This window comes from Megalops cyprinoides, chromosome 25 (genome assembly GCF_013368585.1).
Source record: "Megalops cyprinoides isolate fMegCyp1 chromosome 25, fMegCyp1.pri, whole genome shotgun sequence".
Taxonomy (NCBI): Eukaryota; Metazoa; Chordata; class Actinopteri; order Elopiformes; family Megalopidae; genus Megalops; species Megalops cyprinoides.
In genome coordinates this window covers 13715388-13736640 of record NC_050607.1, presented here as the reverse complement: position 1 = coordinate 13736640, position 21253 = coordinate 13715388, and the positions used below count along the sequence as shown (strand labels likewise).

Genomic DNA, 21253 nt, shown 5'->3' with positions numbered 1-21253 from the left:
GGTGTTAAGAGTATAATAATATGTTGTTACGTAACACACTTTAGCAGTATAATAAAGGTAATGATATAACATTTTAAGCAAGAGTGAAGCTCGAGGTTGTTAGACAGTTTAGGTATCCTCTAATTAGATGTGTTCTGAAATGCCATATGCAATGGGTTGCTCCTTAGTTTTTTAAGACTTTGTGGTGTCCTGTTTTATATTTTGTTATGTAAGACTTTTCTTAAGTTAACTTTTTAAGTTAGTTTTTCTGATCAAAGTCACTGAAATTAGAAAAACGGGTAAGTGAATAAATTGCAAACATTTGCTTATCAGTTCAGAGATAATATTTTTCCACTGTGCCATTGAGTTAAAATGTACAATGTGCAATTTCATAGCTGAGTAAGTACAATCTAAATGCAAATAAATCTCATGCATCATTACATTTTATTTATTTATGGTGTTTTTATAATGGGGGAGAGGTCTCCATGTCCTCGGCTTCATGAATGATTCATCTTATACATTATAATGCTGCATGGGCTTTGCTTGATGTTTGTTAATTATGAATAGGCTTGCCAGGGCTTGATTTTTTTAAAAAATCAACATTTATTTCCAGCATCTGTTTTCGATGTTTATCAGCACTGTCTTCAGGAAGCTGTCACATGACTATGTATAAAGGGATATCTGTTCTTAAACAAACAAGAAAGGAAAGCATAACCTAGTGCCAAACTGAGTATTATGTATTAATTAAAAAAAAAACTTTAATGAAATCTAGTTTCTTTCTGATTGGCCGTAAAGGTAAGTGACCCATTACATTAGTGCCCTCATACAGTATGTGTCATTTCTGTTCAGGAGTCACTGTAACTACCACAGATATGGCATTAATGTTTAGGTTTCTGCATTTGTTAATCGCTAGGTGTCGCTATCCATTTCGATATCCAAGGTTTCAGTCACAATATATCCCCATGGATTAATTCCATTGTCCATATAGGGTTCCTGTCATGTTACTTGGCTCTGTGAGGCATGCTATCCTTTTTGTTAGTGTAATATTAGATACCTTTCATCCATGTTGCATTTAAACAGTATCTAATGATGGTATGATTTCAGATTCACACACGAGGAAAGCCTTGTGTTCCTCAAAGCTCCAGCTGTATCTAAATTTTTATTGATAGGAATTCTGATCTGTCCGAGTTCTGCTTTGTGAGTAAATTGACATCTGCGGATGTTTAACAGTAAAAATCCAGTCTTAACAAAGCCGACAACAACAAATATCAGCTCTTCCCAAAAGGAGGGTAAACGAGGGTGATGTATATATTTCGGTATATGATTGTCATTAACGCCAGACTGTCTGTCTCAGTCTAAATGTGAGTCAGAAGGTGTTAGGGAAGACGATGCTCATATTTCTGCCACGTTGGTGAGTAATGACAGCATGTGTGCTGCTGTTTGCATTAGCATTCAGAGCCCTGGTCTGGTTGTAAGTAGGACAGTGCTGTACAAAAGCTGAGCAAAGTTCTTTGTCTGGATCAGCTCTAATACTGCGTAATGTTACTGCACGTATTTATTCGCAGAACTAACTGATTTGTTTGCCAGGACAGACCGCATTGCTTAAGGAGGGATTTGGTTTCTGAAATATTCTGCTGTGGTTGATTAAAGAGTTTAACTCATGACCCTCAGATGAAAAATCTTTTGTAGAATTGTTCTCTGTTGCTACCCAACTTCTTATGTATATATACTGTATCATAGAATATTACTTGTCCTTGTGTATAAAACCTGTCAACCCCAATGTCTTTTAAAGCTGAAAAATGTCTAAACCGATGGCCCCCATCTGATAGTCACAAAGGTATCAGTGGAGATGGTTAACAACTCTCCCATGATTCTCTGCCAGTGCCGGCCCCAGTGACTGCCCTTCAGACCCAGAACAGGAACCGCACAGACAGCCTCTGGGTGAGCTGGGAGCGGCCGACGGGGGAGCTCAGCGGGTACCTGGTGTCGCTCTACAACCCAGACGGTTCCCAGCAGGCCGAGCAGCAGCTGCAGGCAGAGCTGAAGGAGCACGTGTTCCAGGGCCTGGTCCCGGGACGGCTGTACAGCGCGGTCGTCCTCACCCGCAGTGGGGAGCTGGTCAACACTGCCACCGCCGTGGGGAGGACCGGTCAGTCTCCTTCTACCAGGTCTACCTGGTCATTAAACCACACGGTCATCCCGTTTAAACTATAGGATCATCCCATTTAAACTACATAGTAATTTCACCTAGAACACATGGACACATCTAATTAAAACATCCATTCATACGTAGTCATCCCACCAGAACTATATGATTATTTCATTGAAACCACCCCATCTTAGTTTTCAGACCACAAGACTTAGTGAAAGGTCTGGCGCAGTTTCTCCTTGAGCACAGTATTGTCAAGGAGACAAGCTTGGATAAAGCAGTACAAATTACATGTAAATGTAATTTCTACTGCTTGTACTAAATGCTAATTAATAACACTTGCAAGCGCACACCGCACTCGGGATAAAAACAAGGCCTTGGTTTAACATTGAGCTTCTCTTTGTGTGTGACAGCTCCCAAGCCCCCAACTTCGGTGTCCTTCGCCGGGGTGACCAACACCTCCCTGGAGATCACCTGGAGCGCCCCGGCGGGGACCGACTATGACGACTTCGACTTGCAGTGGGCGCCGCAGGACCACCTGTCCGTGTTCAACCCCTACCATACCCGCAGCTCCGGCTCCCGCATCCTGAGGGGCCTGTACCCGGGACGCCTCTACAACTTCAGCGTCCGCACCGTCAGCGGGGGCGGGGCCAAGGGCGGTGCGCCCGCCTACAGCCTGCCAATCTACAAGAGCATCAGGACAAGTAGGTGGAGCTCAAGGCAGGCCTACTGCCCCGAGCTGCAGTTCACCCAAAGCTCTGATTTACCATGCGTGACACGCCAACCCTCATACCCTCATACCCCACACAGAGCTCAATTACAAATGAGATATGAATTGTGGATATAGGATATATATTGAGAGACACGCTGAAGTAAGCCTGAATCCATTGCATTCATTTCAAGTGTGCAGTTTGAGTGCAAGTGCCGTCCAAGCTTCTGGAGTGCTGGGAGGGCCACTGCGGCAAGCTGCTGGATGGAGATCTGAAGTGCCATAACACAAGCAGACAGCACCACAGCAGAGAGGCTTGTGCTTTCATTGCAGGCTTTTGTGTTCCAAGGTTTTGGGTTTAAGAAATTTCACACTATGAGGATGTTTCCAGTGCGGCAGCCTATGCAGTATGTTCAAGTACCCTTAGCAGGTGAGGTTCTACTCCGATGTGGAGTGCAGCACATCAGGACAGAAATGAAAGTAGTCTTGCTGGCTAAGCTGGTCTAAAAAAACACTGAGTTTACTTCACGTTTGGAATCCAAATGAGCATGTTTCATTTTGTAGTAAACTGGCACAGCAGACAGAAGTGCAGAATTTTTCATATGCTAATTCATTCCCAGTTAAAAAAAGCTAATGGCAGATGAGTGTATGAACATTTTACTAGCAAGGAATTATGTAGCTCAGTGTCATATTCCAAGAGGGTGGCTTTGTCACAAAATATCTGAGGAAATGCTGAACACGATCTCTTTTTCATTGTTTTATGTGATGGGTCTCCAACCGTTACGCACTCGTTGCTTTCCTCAAAACGACCAGCAGGTGGCAGCATGTGCCTGGCATGGGCAGGTCAGCAGACCAGATGGGGAATAACACAGCGCAAGAAGAAGAGGGGTGATTGACACCAAGCATTCCAGTGTCGCACTGTGCGGAATAAATCTGCCCTGGGCAGAGTAATCTAATGAAAGCTGTGAGCGAGAGGACCACCAGCGCTCCGAAATAAACCCTCATAACGGCCACGGTGGTTGACTCATCCCCTAATCAAATTGTTTTGAAGTGAGGGATCGCAGCTGGGAAAGGAGATACATTCATGTGGAGGTGGCACGTCCAGCCGTGCCCTCTCTGAGGTCTCAATAAAAATCCAAGCGGAGCTTTGGCAGGTTTTATTAGAGCGTGCACAAAAAATCTGGACATTGTGTCCAACGGCTTTTGTCATGCTGTTAAAATGTTGCTTGGCTCTTTGAATTGTGTACAGTTACCGATATTCCTTACGTGCTGTTGGTACTTGCGTGGCAGTGATGCGGGCGTAGACCCAGTGAAATGTTTAGCAGAAATATAAACATCACAAGGCTGAAAGAACAGAATGGTAAAAAAAAAACTCTCATGGTTTATTCAACACAGAGATTCGTGGGAAGACGTTAGAATGATGGAGTGCGCATTAAGAAGACAAGAAATGGAAATTGCAGTCCTCCGCTATGGCACATCTCATTTTGATTTGAGCGGCCTGCCGTTTGCTCTGGACGGCGTCCGTGTGGGTGCCAGCGTGTGCGGTTATAGACGGTTCGGTAAATATTTGAAAATCTTGGGCCGAGCTAAACGCCTCGCTTGGCGGAAAGGGCAGGCAAACACGTGGCTGGCTACTCTCACCGGAGCCATCGACATCCAGTCCAGGCTTGTTGATACTGCTGCAGTATCTCTGACAAATTCACAAGAGGAGCAGTTTTGTGGCTGGTGGCTTTGTCATATTCCTTTGCCTTTCCAGCCCTGTCCACTAGAACACAACAGACAGAGCAGATGGAACAATCGCATTTCTTCAACCAGACATGAATTCCACATGCAGGGTCACCGAAATAATGCGAAACACTGCTGCAGGAAACCCAGCATTAATGTGTTAGGTGATTTAGTCACATAAAGGGGATCAACCTTAACATGTGTGGTGATCTGTTCAAATAAAGGAGACCCGTGATAGGTGCTCCATGCAAATAAAAGCCAGATTTAACTTGCTGGGTGATCTATGCAAATAAAGGCCAGCATTAAGTTGTTAACTGTTTGTATAAGTAAAGAAAGAAGTACACAGTGGGCTCATGTCTTATTCATCATTCCGCATGCGAAGCTCTCAGACCGAGCGCGTCCCGCCCTCCCCAGCAGAAAGGAGCGGAAGCACTAATTAGTCTTCCACTTAGCCGCGTCCCACTTTCACAGAGACAGCCTGCTTCAGCACTCTTTTGCCACAGAACATCTTGTTAATGTTTGTTGCCCGTTTGATGATAATAGGCCATTATTTGGGCAGCGGTAATGACTCTGGCGCGTATGCGTACATCCTGCCGGTCTGCGCCCCTCTCCTCCGCCCCCCCCTTCCCTTTAATGCATCTCCATTCCCACGAGGCTGTATTGATCGAGGGTTTTTCGGAGCCCCTCGGCGAGCGCTGTGAGAACTTTATCTGGGGGTTGTAAATTGGCTCCTTCGGAGGCCCGTAATGAAGATTTCCACCGGCGTCGGCCCCTTTATCTTCGCTCCGTATTCCATTAGAACTGATAAGGATCGTCATGGACCGCCGATGATTAGTCTCTGCATCATTTCTTATCCGTTTTTTTGTGAGGCGAGTGGCCGGAGGAGCTCACTCAATAAACGCGGAAAGACACCTTTAAAAGATGTGTGGCACTTTTCAGATCAATGTCCTGGCTGTCTGCTCTATAACCGCACTTCTGCTTTGTCTGAGGGAAGAAAAACACGTACAAAAGTATGAAACCTGCCACATTTTGTCTTGGGAACACTTTTAGGGGCAGAAAGATTTTTTGTGTACCCGGCTGTAGCCGCGTCACATTTGTCCCCTGTCCAGGAGCCCAGCTGCTGTGGCCTCTGTCATTGTTCCGAGTCACGGGTTGGTCATTGAGAAAGTTCCGGAACCCAAAGGGATGTGCCCTCAGCCTCTCACATGAAGGTCCTCCCTTTCATCCAGCAGCTGAAAGAGCCGTCAAATGAGATGCATGTCTGAGTCATCCTGCTGAATGCCTTAATTCAGTTACTGGCCGAAACGGTGGAGACACACTTCTAATGGATGCTGCGCATTTTATGTTTATTGACATAACGTAACTGCTGACTCATCAGTGCGTTATGAAGGCCGTCCATCATGCCTGAGTACAGGCACGGTGAACAGCAGACAATGGAGCTGAAGGGCTTCACTCATAAAGGCATGGATGCCATCCAGCCAAGCAGGCCTCTTGGGAGGCCCGCCATTGTGTTCTTGTCCTTGGTGTGTCTTTTGTTACGCTCCGCGATCGGGCCGTGGCCAACGGTGGCTCACCATGTGCAGCCAAGCACGTGGCGCTGTGGTTGGACCGGCACCGACTCCAGTCCATCAAGGCGCTCGCAGCCAGGTGGCTCTCTCGGGTTTGAAACATTTAACCCCGCACTGATTGAAAACGGAGCTCTCCAAACATTCTGCGCCGAAATCGATTCTCAGGCACCTGCAATATCAGTTTAACAGCATGTTTAATTCTCAAGTGTTCAGGGAATTCTAGCCCATTGGATGGAGAGCCAGGTGACCGTCGTGTGGGCCTCCGTGTGGTTGTTTGATTGATGTGGTACCTTGGGCTGCTAAGGGGAGATCACTGGCATTCCCACTACATTACCCAGAATGCCTCAAGAATAGGTCAGCTGTATAAATTGCATTGAAAAGGTTGTGAGTGTGAGTGTCCATTTCATAAATACCTAACGTAGGCAGTGGTGTGGTTAAGGGGCTTGACGTGTCACCGGCTCGAATCTCAGGTGAAGTAGTAAATATGCAGCGCAATCAATAGAAAAGGTTTGGAAGATGCGTAACCCTTAATAAGACACACTAGTAGGGCACCATACCACCACATTTTTAATATGCTGTATATGGACCAGATAGTCAGTTTGGTGCCCATCTCATTGAAAATTCTGCCCTTGCTATTGTTGAATTTAGAAGCTGGCGCATTATTAACATGCTTGAGGTTGATGTGGCTTAAAAAAGGACGTCCGTAGTGAGCACAAGAGTACAGCCAGCACCAAAACCTCCTTCAACAAATTAGAACCTCTTTGGTGGAGGATGGAAGGAGAGCTGGAGCTGAATATCGGGTGAAAACAGAATATCGTTGATATCGCCAGCTTTTCAAGAGATTTCATTGGCAGGTGTGTGTATCAGGGTAGGAGGGCTCTGAATAGAACTGTTGTCAACACAAAGCAAAGCAGCAAATGTTCTCATTGAAAAACATTACCCCCAATACAAAGTCCCATGTGGCCCTACTTTATCTGTGACAATGCTCCACTGTGCGCTTGGCTCCGCCTCCTGGCCCTGATTGACAGCCGCGACTCTCCCCTCCCAGGGCCGGAGCGTATCCAGCACATCCACTGCCGGCCTCAGAGCTCCATGGCCATCTCCTGCTCCTGGAGCCCGCCGGAGTCGGACTACGACTCCTACACCATCGAGTGCCTGCATCAGGACTCGCGCACGCTGGTGTACTCGCGCCGCACCGGCCGCGACAGCACCCTCTACAACATCGCCCAGCTGGAGCCCCACAAGCGCTACACCATCTCCATCAAGGTCATCTCCGACAGCATGACCAGCGAGGCAGCCGAGGACAGCGTGGTGACCATGATCGACCGTGAGTACCGACCGCGCGCCCCCCGCGCGACCGTACAGTAGCGCTAGCTCTGTCAGTTCCCTGGTGTTCAGGGTCACTGAACACGATGACAGCGCCTGTGTCATGCTGCATGCTACACCCAGCTCCACACCAGCATATCAAAGGTGCTTACACTCCCACATCTTGTTCAGCTTGTGTTCAGCACAGTGGACCGTTGGCCACTATGATGACGTTACCCATCTCTACTCCAGACAGCATGTTTATGATCAGCTTTACCGGAGGACTGAGGACGCTAAGCTTAAAAGATTTCACTCGGCTCCATTAGATATGTGCTGTGCTTCAGATCCTTCCTGTTAAATTACTGCAGCCACTTGCAGGTGTACAACACAGCTCCCAAACCAAAGCAACAAGTCAATGACTCCACCGTTGGTGGTGTGATAAAATTCCATGGTTAAGTCCACAGGTTGGTCCAGGATTACCGAATAGATTCTCACCCCAGATTAGGCTCCCCCATTGGAATCAAAACCAGCCAGGTGATTATGTGTTGGTGGGGGTTGTAGTACAGCGCCGCGGACCATAACAGAAAGCAGGTTTTGGGGTAGCCTGCCTGTGAAGCAGGTAAAAACCGGGAAACTCTTGATGAACGAGGCGTGTGACAAACCGCATTTCCTCACTGCTGCAGTATCGCCTCGCCATTTGTCTCTTCTCCACAAGTTGCTGAGTCGCCCTTACCCCCCCCCCATCCGTCTCTGTCCCAACCTTGATTGATCCTCCTACCCCTGATGTTAATAGTCACTTAATCTACGGACGGCCTTGTTTTATTAATCCAGACTCAGAATCAATGGGGTGGCAGACGCATGGACAATTACGGCTCTCCGCTTTCATTAAAAGTGTGTAGTCAAGGGCTTTATTCAGCTTATTATCGATTTTGCTCATACTGATAAATAACAAAGCTTCATACGATCTGAAAGCTGTCTATTCGGAAGGGGCCTCCTGTGTCTCTCACCTGCAAGAAACGGTTTCTGACTGAACTGCAGAAACGGAGGTGAAAATCAGCGTATGAGAGTGTCGTTTCATCTGCCATTTTCATCTGTTGTACCCAGAAAAAAAGAACAGGTAACAAGTGTAAAAATAGATAGTGCTATTTTGCTTTGATGGACTGAAGGTGTTATGAAACCAATCCTTGATTGCGCCGTGGAGATGGAGTGAAAGGCTGCTGCCAGAGCTGGTTGATTTAGATGGCATTTTCAGCCATCACAGAAATGGTGTGAAAATAGAGGTGTTATCCCACCTACCGGACAAAATCCCTCTCCTGATGTGGGAATCCAGATACTCAGACACTCTCCTTTCTTAGAAAAGTTTCAGCGTATTTTTTCTGTAGTTTTGTATTCTAGTTCTGTCAACATGATTTATTAACAGGGAGAGAGGGGGAAAACAGGGAGAGAAAATGATGAGCTGGAATAAAATAGCTTTTCGGTGTGTTTGTCCTCCCGCATTCGTTTATTTAGGACGAGGCAAATCCGGCGTCAGTCATAACGAATGTGCCGCATTAATTCAGGGGAAAGTAACTCGGAGTGCCGTGCGAGTGGGACCTGAGCTTGGCCACTCGGGAGAGGCCCCCCTCTCCTCCGCTTTTTTTAGAACGGCGTTGCTCAGGTAGGAAGGTCACTCCCCTCCCCCGGTCCGGGCGGTGCAGTGATGTCAGCTGGAAGGGCCAGGGCACGGTTTGGCCCCCCCCGGGGGGAAGGAGGGGAGCCGGGTCGGATGGGTAAACGGGACGTCCCTGCTAAGGAGCTCTCCCCGTGTTCCCCGCGGATGGCCGCTGCACAAACACCTTTAAATAAAGATTCCTCTGAATAGCTCCTGCAGAAGGCAGGGAGGGAGAGATAGGAAAGGTGGGGGTGCTCAGAATCACAGAGACAGGAGGGAGATTTAGCTGAGTAGGACCGCAGCCAGGTCCTCAAATCCTCCCCTTTCGATGGAAATGCCACTCTTTTGGCACAGAGGCAGAGAAAGTAGTTAGAACAAATATAATTAGATCAGTGAAGACAGTGCCATATTCAGCAATAAATCTTCCAGATGGCTTCACCCAGTAGGAACTGGATCTGCTTCTGCCTTCTCTGTAAGCAGACAGATTTACGGTAAAGTGCTTTTTTATTTGACCCTTTATGAATATAAAGAGGCGTTATATCATAATTCCATCAGGGGTCGTGTTGTTTTATAGACTAAAGAGTAAATAGGTCCCTAAAGTGCTGTTTGTCCTGGTGAGTGTTTATCTTCAGGTCAGTAACTGTAGCTATGGAGAAGTATTGCTGGGGCTAAGGCTACACAGAAACAGGGCTAAGGCTACGCAGAGACCTGTCCAGGCCGAGGGAAGAACTCTTCCCGAAGTCTCAGTCCAAAGTCTTCCCCGAAGATGCTGCCATGTGGATAATCAGCTTGAGCCGCCGCAGAGTTGCTGAACTAGAAAAATGCCAAGCCTGGCCAGGCGCGCGTTTGCTTTGGCAGGGCAGACCGAGTGCAGATTTGGGAGCGCGGCCAGCGACCCAGCTCCACGCGCGGCCATGCGGAGCTGCAGTTCAACTGCGCCCCGACCCCCCCCCCCAGCCGTCAGCTGCAGCCCGCCCCGCCGACCCCAATTCTGCCTGGGCCGACCCGCGGCCGACGGCGCCGCGTGACCTCATCAGTCTGCGCACGTCTGCAGGAAGCCAGATTCAGCGCAGCCAGGCCTCGTTCAATAAGAGTCAGTTACGGTTTTTAATTCGCATGAATCCAGTCCCCCGCTCTCCCACACCAAATAAAAGGAGATTATTGGAATTAGAGCAGCAGGTGACTCTATAAACTAAGCCAGGGAGGCTTTCCTGTGGCGGGCGGCTGGTGATGTTGTGCAGGAGGAATTCACTTCTGATTTCATAAAATATATTTAAAAAGTTCCATCAGCTGTCTGCAGAACTAATTTTCCCAGATGTTAGAGCCTTGCAGCTTTCATCGAGTACGTGTCGGGTGCTCACAAGTTGAGGCCAGATGCCATTAGTTTCCAGTCAGTGATTTATACTGCCTTCATACATGTGTCAGCAGGGCTGCATATGTGCTGACAAACCGGGGCACCGAGGAACAGATCGATGCAGAACCCAGCTACACATCAGTAACTCAACCCTGTGCCATCCGAGAGGCCTATAAACCACATGTATCACAACCCTGAGCACTGTAATAACATCTCATTACCATATGGCAGGACTGTACATCAACATGCCAGGTGTTAGATAACGTATTTGTATTTTTTGAGACTGATGGCCAACAGGATGAAGTGAGCTCCAGTGTTGGAAGTAAATGAACTTACGCTTGTGTTTCTGTTGCTGTTGTGACATCGCCAAAAATAAACAAAACGGTCCGGATTGGTGGTTCAGTTTTGATTGACGCAGTGTCTGTCCTGCCTCTTTCCTCCCTCAGGCCCTCCCCTCCCGCCCCTCACCACCCGGGTCAGCGAGAAGGCCGTCCACATCACCAAGTCCTCCGTCTCCTTCAAGTTCAACTGCAGCTGGTTCAGCGATGTCAACGGGGCCATCAAGTTCTTCACCGTCATTGTTGCTGAATCTGATGGTACGCCCCACCATGCATTCCTCCATCCGCCAACCCCTTCTGTCACCACCAGTCACCCCCCCCCCCCCCATAACACCCCCTCAAACTTTAAGCTAGTGAAACAGCAGAGTGATTTATGTCTATGGTGAAGCCTTGACAAGCCTTTTTTCCTCAGTTCCCCTGGTCCAATTTGTCTACAGCAGTCAGTGCTGTGTGCTTTTGAACAAGCCTAACTTTATTCATTCTGCACCCGCAGACAGTGAAAACCAGCAGCCTGATCAGCAGCACCCCCTGCCCTCCTACCTGGAGTACAAGCTCAACAGCTCCATCAAGGCCTACCAGACTGCCTACTTCCCCAGCCGCTGCGCCGAGAACCCCGACAGCAGCGGCCAGGGCTTCAAGATCAACCTGGGCACCGGCATGGACACCCTGGGGGGGCGGTGCGACCCGGACCAGAGCCAGGATCAGGACCAGAACCACAACCAGGGCCCATTTTGTGATGGGCCACTAAAACCCAAGACTGCATACAGGTGACGGGAGACTCCATTGTTTACCCCCCTCGCCTCTCGCCTTTCTGTGTGAGGATTTCTGACCGCGCTGACTCTCTCCGCTCTTAGGCTCAGCGTGCGGGCCTTCACCCAGCTCTTTGACGACGAGCAGAGGGAGTTCACCCAGCCCCTCTACACCGACACCTACCTGTCCCTCCCCCTGGTGACGGAAGCAGGTGGGCCAATGGCTGTGCTGTCTGGCCCCCCCCCCCCACACACACACCTCTCTGCCTGTCATCATCCTTCACAGCCATGCAGTGTGACTTATCCGAGTATGCACTCCCTCACAGCGAGACAGGCCATTTTCAGCTGTGTGAAGCTAGCCTTTTCATCTGCCAGAGACTGAGGCTCTCACTCTATCCACTGTGAAATGTGTGCAGATGCACTCTAACGCACCGACAGTTTTTCATTAGCCACATAATGCAGCGAGGGGAAATTCAGTCAGGCCCCCACCCTTCCTCAAGCCTTTTGCTCTGATGTTTTGAGGCTGGTGTGATACAGCTGGTGAAAGGGGGTCATCGCTCACCGGTGCCTGTCCCCTCTGCTCCACAGAACCCCTCAGCGGAGTCATCGAGGGCATCAGCGCTGGCATGTTCCTCGTCGCCGTGATGATAGGGGTCACCGCGCTGCTCATCTGCAGGCAGAAGGTCCGCAAAGTGTGAGTGTCCGTCTATGCCGAGCGCTCTGCGGAGTCCAGTCGGCCGCTGCGCCCACCACCCCCTCCATCGATTACCGTACACTGCCATTTTTGCACACTGACCTCTGACTTCGCGAATCACCAGTTTAAAGAACAGAAGTCCTACATTACAATACCAAAGCCCCCTGATTAGAGTCCTGGCTTATCTTAGAGCCAAGACAATGAGATCAACCATTTCACCTATCATGCAAGAACAGCAAGTCTCTTAAAAGTAGCAACTCTGTATTGTCTCAGTTTTGGCCCTCTGCACTGAAAAGCCCACTATACCCACGGCTCTGGAAAAAACACAGCGTCATCGTGTGGGCCACTGCCTGTGGAAGCAGGCTCAAAGCAGCCTCCAGGGATGGGCTAAAACAGACCTCCCATCAGCCCCCATGCCTTCCCACACTCCTCAGGGCTGCAGCCCAGCGGGCGTCAGATGGTGTGAATTGGGTATGAGAGCGAGGGCTCCCAGTGGCCTTTCTGGAGGCCTTGGCCCTGCATGGGCACAGCTCTCCATCGCTGCAGACACACACACACACACACACACACACACACGCACATGCACGCAAGGTGCCGTAGGAGCCCAGCCCCTCATCGGAGGGTGTCTGCCCCCCCGCCACGCGTTTCTGCTCAGGACACAGGGCGGTGGAAGCCAGGGTGTGCGTGGGCCGGGGAAACGAGCGGAAAAGATAGGCAGCTAATTTCAGAGGAGAGCGAGGAAAGGCGGCGCGTCTCTCACCCCTCTGCGGGCGCGGCGGGGTTCGGCGAGGCTCGGCGCCGAGGTGTTGATGGAGGTGTTGATTGGCTGTCGTTGCAGGAGCGTTCAGGAGCGGCCGGTGGTCAGAATGAGCATGAGGAGGGAGAGGCCCACGTCGGGGATGCACATGGGCGTCAGGAGGTAAGAGTCTGGATGCAATCCAGTTTCGCTACGGTACTTTACACTCTGTGAGGACTGCTAAGCTTTTGAAACTGAAAAGTCATGGCAGCACATGAAGCCGACTCACTATATTCACTCCTCATTAAATTTACCGTAGCATAGCCAGCATAGATACTGACTCCTCTTCAGATGGTATCACAGCCTTTCTTCTGAGCTAAAACAGTTAGAAGTATATGAGCCACTAGTGGAATTCGAGGTATAGACTCATCCTAGAATTATTCACACTGTGGTATCAGATAATAGTGACAACCTGCTGCACAGCCCTTTCATTCAAAGGTATGTAGCTCTAAATGTGATTTTAGCGCATTAGCGCTCTGTGTTTTGTTACCATTCATTTACATTCACGTGAAAAGAGGCAGGAGGTGGACTGGCAAGTAGGAGAGCTGTCCTGGCATTAGCGAAGTGCAGCCTCTGCCCTGGTCATTATATCACATTACCTAATGAGCGGGCCTGAGGGATTCGCTAATGCAGGGGATTGTGGGTCTAAGCCCTGTCCATGCGCAAGAAGTCTGACAGCCCCACCGCCGAGGTAACCGCTTCTCGCCCGGGCTCGGAAGGAGCTCTGTCGCCGGGGACGTTAACGGGGAACGTTAATCGCCGTGACGACAGAAGCCCCGGAGGAGCGTCATGCCTCCTCGCCTCTAAAAATAACCCCGCCGGTGCAGGGATTTTAATAGCGGCAATTATCCGCGACTCGGGGAGGATCGATGGCGCTGAGAGAAGCGTGTGTTTGAAAGCCGCATCGGCTCTCTCTCCCGTGTGTTTACAAGCCGCCATCGGGGTGATGTATGGGTGGGACCAGGTGTGCACAAAGCTTCGTGCACCAGGGTTCTGTAAACCAATCCAACGCGGCTCTGTTACCCTGCCTAAATGAGTTATGCTGGCCTTTGTATTTAATTAAACAATGTCGAATTGCTTTTGGCCAATTCATTTTCAGCTTGTAATTCATAAATGTTTTTTTTCCCATACAGTCAGTTAAATTTATGTAGTCTATTATGATTATTAATTCATTTTGGATTTGAGCAGAGAGAAGTAGTTTACAGCAAGCAGTGTGCATAGGGTTGGAATGAATGAGGACGCAGACGTGTACAAGATTAGCTAATTCCTTTTAATGGAAAAACGTCTCCTAATCACAATGTCCTTTCTCTTCCAGCAATCGGCGCATTTCAAGGTACGCTCTCACTGCCTTCGGCAGCTTCAGCGGGTGAATTTTAATCGAATCTTGTGGCTGCTGTCTGCTCTGCCCCGGCTTTTAACAAAACTGCCTCTCGTCTTAATTCCAGCCCCATCAAGGTTGCCAACTTCGAGAACCACCTGGCCAAACTCCAGGCCGACTCAAACTATCTCCTCTCGGAGGAGTATGAGGTAAGAGCACGTCACCAACCCCCCCCCCCCCCCGAATTCTCCATGCACCCCTGGTCAGGGCATCCCGATGTTACTGTAACCGAATGTGTGGCTCCCCCCCACCTACCCACCCCCGCACCAGGACCTGAAAGACGTGGGCCGAAACCAGCCCCTGGACTGCGCCCTCCTGCCCGAGAACAGAGGAAAGAACCGATACAACAACATACTGCCCTGTAAGTGTGCCCGCTCACGCTGCCAATTATCTGCTGCCATGGCGACTATCTCCAATCCCCAGGACAGAGCGGTCGGGGTTTGGGAATAAAGTGTGTGAGCGTTAGGGTAGTCATATCAGCCAGCCCAGTCTGGCTGGGCCAGTAATTACTGCTGAGGAGGTGGGCGAACTTCTTGTGAGAATGTTTGCACGCTGCAATGTTTGCAAGTCTGCTTTATGACATCAGTATTTTTATAATCAATTATGCATCTCGGTGTGTTTTGTTGAGAGAATTATTATTTGTTTGAACAGCTTAACAGCATCAAAAGTCCGTGGCTCTATAATAATGTGGCAAGAGCCAGCACAGCTCACAGCAAGTGTTTGATGGAAGTTTGTGAATTATTCAAGCCCTGTCCTTTTTATGAGGCAGGCCAGCAAATTGTAATACTATCAGCTCCTGTCATCTTTAATTATCAACCTGAATTTCCATGCCAATCATTTCTCCCCAAACTACTTTGTATTCCTTTAGGCGCTTGATGCTATTTTTAAATTCCCAATGTTTCCCCCCTTAGTCGTCTCTGAAGTCATCTAAGAGGCACAGTGAAAAATGTCCGCATAAGTCCACACAGGCACGCTGTATCATGCCTACTTGTCAAGAAGGTCATACGTCCGAAATCCAGCCCACCAGCAGCACCGGACATGCCTGTTAACCCTTGTCTTTCACCCTGTCTAGACGACTCAACCAGAGTGAAGCTCTCGCACGTGGACGATGACCCATGTGCTGACTACATCAATGCCAGCTACATCCCAGTAAGTGGACAATGTTCTCTTATTCCTTCAATGCAATAGTCCAGTACACTGGTATACAGCCAATGGCAGATTTTACATCAGTGACAAGTCACATGGTGAAATACAGCAGACTGGGAGCTCATTGGACAATAGGTGCTACTCTGCTGACATCATGCGCACAACTCACAGGCAACTCACGAGCCGGTAACTCAGAGGCTGAAAAGCATTGTTTACAGCACAATAGAAGAGGGTCTGCGAAAACACAGAAGAGGAAATAAAATCCTCGAATCATGAAAATAGAATGATGACAAATGAAGGGAGTAGCAGAAAGAAAATGAAAATCATTGTCAGACGAAGAATAGTTTCTGTTGGACATTTAATAAAGACCTTGATAAAGACACAAAAGCTTATCATATTGAGAATTTTGTGTGCCACAGTGGTGGAACAGTTCATTTCTACAGCATCTGATAATCTTTGGTAATTACCATAGAACAGAAGTGAAGGATTTCCTTCACCACACAGAAGCAGGTACGCTCGCCAGGCTTGGTGAGCAGTCACGTGACGGAGGCGTGTAGCGAAACTGCACGGTCACACTGACCGTGTCAGAGTCGAAAGCGGTCTCTGCTTTTCACCCCGTGACAGCGAGAGGCGAGAGCTCGCACCTAGCCCCAGACCTCAGAGTACAAAGACAGGTGTGGACGTTAAAACTCGAGCGCGCTCCTCAGTCTTCAGACAGCTGCAAACGGCCTGTCATGTCTGGCCAGATATAGCAAGCCCTGCGCGAGCCTTTCACCGAGTAATTGGACAGCGTGTGACTGGTAGGGCTTGGGAGTTCTGAACACCTGTTTGAGAGGGTCCACTGCGCCTCAGAGCATAATCTCCCCTTCCGTCTCCACTGCCGTTCTGATACCCCCTCCAGGCTGCTCTATTGACTGCTTTCTGGCCTGCAAGGGAGGCATGAGCAGAAAGACACAGGCCTTCCTAGCCTTGGTCCTGAAGAACACCATTGCGAGTGGTTAAATTAGGACCGTCACTTTAAGACGGGAGGCAGTTAAGCAATTTCACCCTTGAACATTCCAGCTTGGGATCAGCTGTAGTCTTACCAGCAGCATCCGTCTGGATCATTAAATATCAGTTAGGCATAGTTATTTACAAACAGCAGTGACGCTGGTCTTCGCAGGCTGTAATCAAAGTGATAATTAAGTGCCTTCAGCAGATCTCAAGGTTAATTGATGAAGAGGAGCTGGGCTTTTTTTTTTGTCTTAAAGAGAGCACATTTACCAATAAAGTCTGCAAAATCCTGGGAACAGGTTTGTCAGAGCACTGCGGTTACAGCCTGGCGTGGACAAAGGCCTCTCACGTTTTGTTCTCCTTCTGCGGCGTTATGGTGCAGCAAGAGCGTTCACAGCAAAACAGTTCACAGTTGCGAAAACATCAGAAACCTGTTGCTCCGTTCCCGTTCTCGCATCCGTACTGTTATCAGCTGTTACTTGGAGACCACAGGAGTGAAAGGTGTCCCTCTCTTAACTGTGTCAGGGCAACAACTTCCGGCGGGAATACGTCGCCACCCAGGGCCCCCTCCCCGGGACCAAGGACGACTTCTGGAAGATGGTGTGGGAGCAGAACGTGCACAACATCGTCATGGTGACACAGTGCCTGGAAAAGGGGCGGGTGAGTGGTACTCGTCTCTTTCTCTCTCTCTCTCTCTCTCTCTCTCCGTCTCTCTCTATCTCTCTCTCTGCGCTTTGTCTCGGGCTGCCGCTCTCGGGCCCGAATGCTCCTGGATAAGAAAAAGGTCAGCTGTCAGAATCCAAGCAGCAGACAATATTGCGAAGAGCTTCATTTCTCCCTCTCTCTCCCTCTCCCTCCAAGGGCAGGGAGTCTTTGTGTCTGTGAAAGAGTGTGGAGCCGGTCCCAGCCTGACAGCGAGGGTGGGGGGTGTTCTTTGTTCTCTTTCAGGTGAAGTGTGATCACTACTGGCCTTTCGATCAGGATCCCCTGTATTACGGAGATCTCATTGTTCAGATGCTGTCAGAGTCCGAGCTTCCTGAGTGGACTATACGGGAGTTCAAGATCTTCAGTGTGAGTGTGGACTGTTAATTCCTCCCTGCATTGACTATGAGCTATGAAACTGAAGGGCTTCTCTCCTGAGAAAAGGATATTTTTCATGGCCAAAATTGCACCAATTCAACAGTAATTCTGTGTCTTACCCTCTTCTGATTTGTTGGTGACCTTTCAAACGCATAACTTGATCCCTTGATGTGGACCTAAAAACTGAGCAACTAGAGCACAGACTGTGTGAAACAAACCATGCAATAGCTGTAGTGAACAAGAGAGCCAAACTCTGTGTTGAGTAATGGGGTCATGAAGATGGTGTCTGCGCCCCCCTCTGTAGGAGTACCAGCTGAATTACTCCAAAGTGGTGCGGCAGTTCCACTACACGGTGTGGCCGGACCACGGCGTGCCGGAGACCACGCAGTCGCTCATCCAGTTTGTGAGGACGGTTCGGGACTACATCAACAGAACCCCGGGGTCCGGACCCACTGTGGTGCACTGCAGGTACGCGCTTAATGCTCCCACAGCTTTCCACTCTCACACACACACACACACACACACACACACACAAACTAGAGCTAGGGATATGCACAGTACCTACTAGTGGTTAAAGCACTCTCACATTGCAGGTAAATGGACACTCAAAGATAAGCGGCTTCTCTCAGGGAGCCACATCTACAGGCAGAAGCATGTGTGTGTGTGTGAGTGTGTGTATGTGTGTGTATGTGTGTGTGTGTGTGTGTCTGTGTGTGTGAGTGAGATCATCTGAGCTCGGCAGAGGAGGATAAATATTTAAACACCTCCACACTTTCATATCTGAGGGTCGCGACCCCCCGGAGTGAGTTCTGTGTCTCCCTCATCCGCAGCGCGCTTATTGGATTTGCATCGCCCCGCTGTCTCTTTATTGCGTCTCCCTCCTTTATTACTGCCGCACTAGGGCACCTCTGGCAGCCCGTGAATCCAGCCTCCAAGGCTACTTTTGGGCCGAGCTCCTCGTCCGGCTCGTTCCGTGTGCAGTCGCTGATTCTTGCTGCTAAAGTATCCAGCGAGTGTGGTGGAGCCTGTTCCAGCTTCAGGGCTGAGCAGGAGGGGGGCGGTGCTGGTTTAACCTTTAACCTCTGCCATGGCAGTCACCCCCAGAGACCTCCAGTCAGAGAACAGAATTCACAGAAGATGTCAGTGTGAGACTGGAGAAAGATGTATTCATCTCTCTGTCTATCTTTCTGTCCGGCACGGACAATGTGCCGTCCCTGGCGTGACCGCTAACTCATAAGCTGCGGTGTGACAGCTCAGATGATCGTTGTCACCTGTCTGCCCTGGGTACTTCTTTAGGGGGGGTGGCGAGGTGTGGGCGGTTACAGCAGAGCTGTCAGGTTTTCCCCAGCTGTGGGCCGGTGCGTAGGCGTCTCATCGCTCAGTGCAGCACGTGTGGGAGGAAGCGCAATTCTGAATGGGAGTTCTCTCTCGTTCTCTTTCGTTCTCTCTCTCTCTCTCTCTCTCTCTCTCGTTCTCTTTCGTTCTCTCTCTCTCTCTCTCTCTCTCTCGTTCTCTTTCGTTCTCTCTCTCTCTCTCTCTCTCTCTCTCGTTCTCTCTCTCTCTCTCTCTCTCTCTCTCTCGTTCTCTCGTTCTCTCGTTCTCTCTCTCTCTCTCTCTCTCGTTCTCTCGTTCTCTCTCTCTCTCTCCCTCTCTCTCTCTCTCTCTCTTTCTCTCTCTTTCTTTCTTTCTCTCCCCGTCACGCACTGGAGTCCCAGTCGCGGGTGGCCGAGAGCAGCACAAATGTCACCCTCTATCTGATTCCTTCTCTCAAAGGCGGCCTGTTCCCCTGCCTTTGCGTCTTTTTCCCGAAAGCAGATCGTGATGTTTCTTGACAGGGGGGTTGCGCACTCCGTGACCTCACAGTGTCGACCAGTGCTGTAACAGCAGCATTTTAGTCACGCTGAAACATCTCCTGAAAGTGGTGATAAAACAAAACAAACCCGAAAATAAAAACTGAAAATCAAAACCAGCGGAAAGGTCCGCAAAGCACCTTGAGCCACGCTGAACGTTACAAGCTTAACCATTTTTTTTATTTTATTTTACCTTTATCTTACCAGGAAGTCCCATTGAGATCAAAAAGCTTTTAACATACAGTGATTGTTACACTTAATCATTAAATCATTAAATAAAATTGCCCATTTAATCACACATATGAAATGTTATTCAGCAAATGTACAGTACCCATTAGCATTGGATTACCCATAGCCCTTGTATGTTTAATGTGAGAGATGGGCTTATTTGTAACTATATGAGAGCATGGGGGATGTCCTGATTGATCAGTCCCCCTCTCACTCTGACAGCGCTGGGGTGGGGCGAACGGGCACCTTCATCGCCCTGGACAGGGTGCTGCAGCAGCTGGACACCAAGGACACGGTGGACATCTACGGCGCCGTCTTCGACCTGCGGCTCCACCGCTCCCACATGGTGCAGACCGAGGTGGGTCGCCGCCCCCGCCGTGTCTCTGCAACGTTGCCGCAATGTTGCAGTCGCAGCGCTAGCAGCACTCTGACTGTGCTGCGGGCACCACTGTTGCTATAGACAGGAGATGCTGTAGGGGGACCAGTGAACAGAGGAGGGGTTATTTATGAGCCAATATAAGAGCTTTGCTGTTATAATCTGTTAACGTCAAAACGCGTGGTGCGCTGAGGCATTGCGTCCCATTAGAGATCCTGATCCTCAGATATGGGTTATGAATTAGGAGAATTAGCTGCACAAGCCGCTCAGCTCCTGCTGGAAGCTGAGGGATTAACCAATGGGCTGGGAGGAGGAGGGAGGGGCTAGAGGGAGGCTGGCCAGGTAGGCAGGCGCTTAAAAGAGATGAAATGAAATGAAGTTAAATGTCAAATGCTTCAAATGTAGAAACTGTTGTTTAGATATAAAACTGCACCAAAGCAGTCCTCACAAAAGGTGGGGAAGTATTAAACAAGTGATGAAGAGCAATTGAAGAGTGCCCCCCACTGCACTGGAATGCCAGCCCTTAACAAGGTCTCCCTGTCCCCCCACAGTGCCAGTACGCCTACCTCCACCAGTGCGTGAGGGACGTCCTGAGGGCCAGGAAGCTGCGCAGCGAGCAGGAGAACCCCCTGTATCCCATCTACGAAAACGTCAACCCGGACTACCACAGAGGTGAGCCCCGCCCGCTCCATACCGCACCAGTCACGCGCCGCGCGAGGTCTCCCGCTCTCTCATACAACCGCCCCGGCGTGCCGACACGCCAATCAGCAGACCTGTTGACTCCCCACAATGCCTTTCACTTAATAGTGTCAGGTATTTAAGAATGTATATATGATGGGTGTTGTCATTCGTAGGGTATTACCAAAGTGCCATTGACACTGTAAATCAGTATGAACATTACACTGTTTCACAGGGATCAGGCCTTCCAGTGTGAATAGACGCCTTTTGTGATATATGATCATTCCATCATAATTCCAAAATATGTTACTTATCACGATTATATAGAATTTATTAGACATATAAGCACACGTTTGTGATCTCAGCACCTTGTTTGGCGCTGACACTGTATGGTTAGTGGTGTCCTGTTTGTGCAACTTTTCAGGCCACCATTGCTGGATAGGAGTATCTGCTAAATGAGAGTAATGTAACGTAATGTAATATAATCTACACTGTTTTTAGTACTGT

At 49.3% G+C, this 21253-nt stretch overlaps 1 protein-coding gene across 3 annotated transcripts in view; it reads left to right on the top strand.

Annotated features, from left to right (window-relative positions):
- LOC118771860 (receptor-type tyrosine-protein phosphatase beta-like) overlaps window positions 1-21253 on the top strand; it is a 51144-nt gene that overhangs the window by 27285 nt on the left and 2606 nt on the right. For all 3 annotated transcript variants that reach the window (XM_036519985.1, XM_036519984.1, XM_036519986.1), the window contains 17 exons: window positions 1862-2128; window positions 2542-2832; window positions 7179-7457; window positions 10887-11036; window positions 11272-11545; window positions 11633-11739; window positions 12116-12221; window positions 13060-13140; window positions 14333-14350; window positions 14463-14544; window positions 14666-14756; window positions 15468-15544; window positions 17060-17194; window positions 17483-17605; window positions 17919-18082; window positions 19915-20050; window positions 20620-20740. In XM_036519985.1, coding sequence (XP_036375878.1) covers window positions 1862-2128; window positions 2542-2832; window positions 7179-7457; window positions 10887-11036; window positions 11272-11545; window positions 11633-11739; window positions 12116-12221; window positions 13060-13140; window positions 14333-14350; window positions 14463-14544; window positions 14666-14756; window positions 15468-15544; window positions 17060-17194; window positions 17483-17605; window positions 17919-18082; window positions 19915-20050; window positions 20620-20740 — 2502 coding nt within the window. The remainder of the gene's footprint in view (window positions 1-1861; window positions 2129-2541; window positions 2833-7178; window positions 7458-10886; window positions 11037-11271; window positions 11546-11632; window positions 11740-12115; window positions 12222-13059; window positions 13141-14332; window positions 14351-14462; window positions 14545-14665; window positions 14757-15467; window positions 15545-17059; window positions 17195-17482; window positions 17606-17918; window positions 18083-19914; window positions 20051-20619; window positions 20741-21253) is intronic.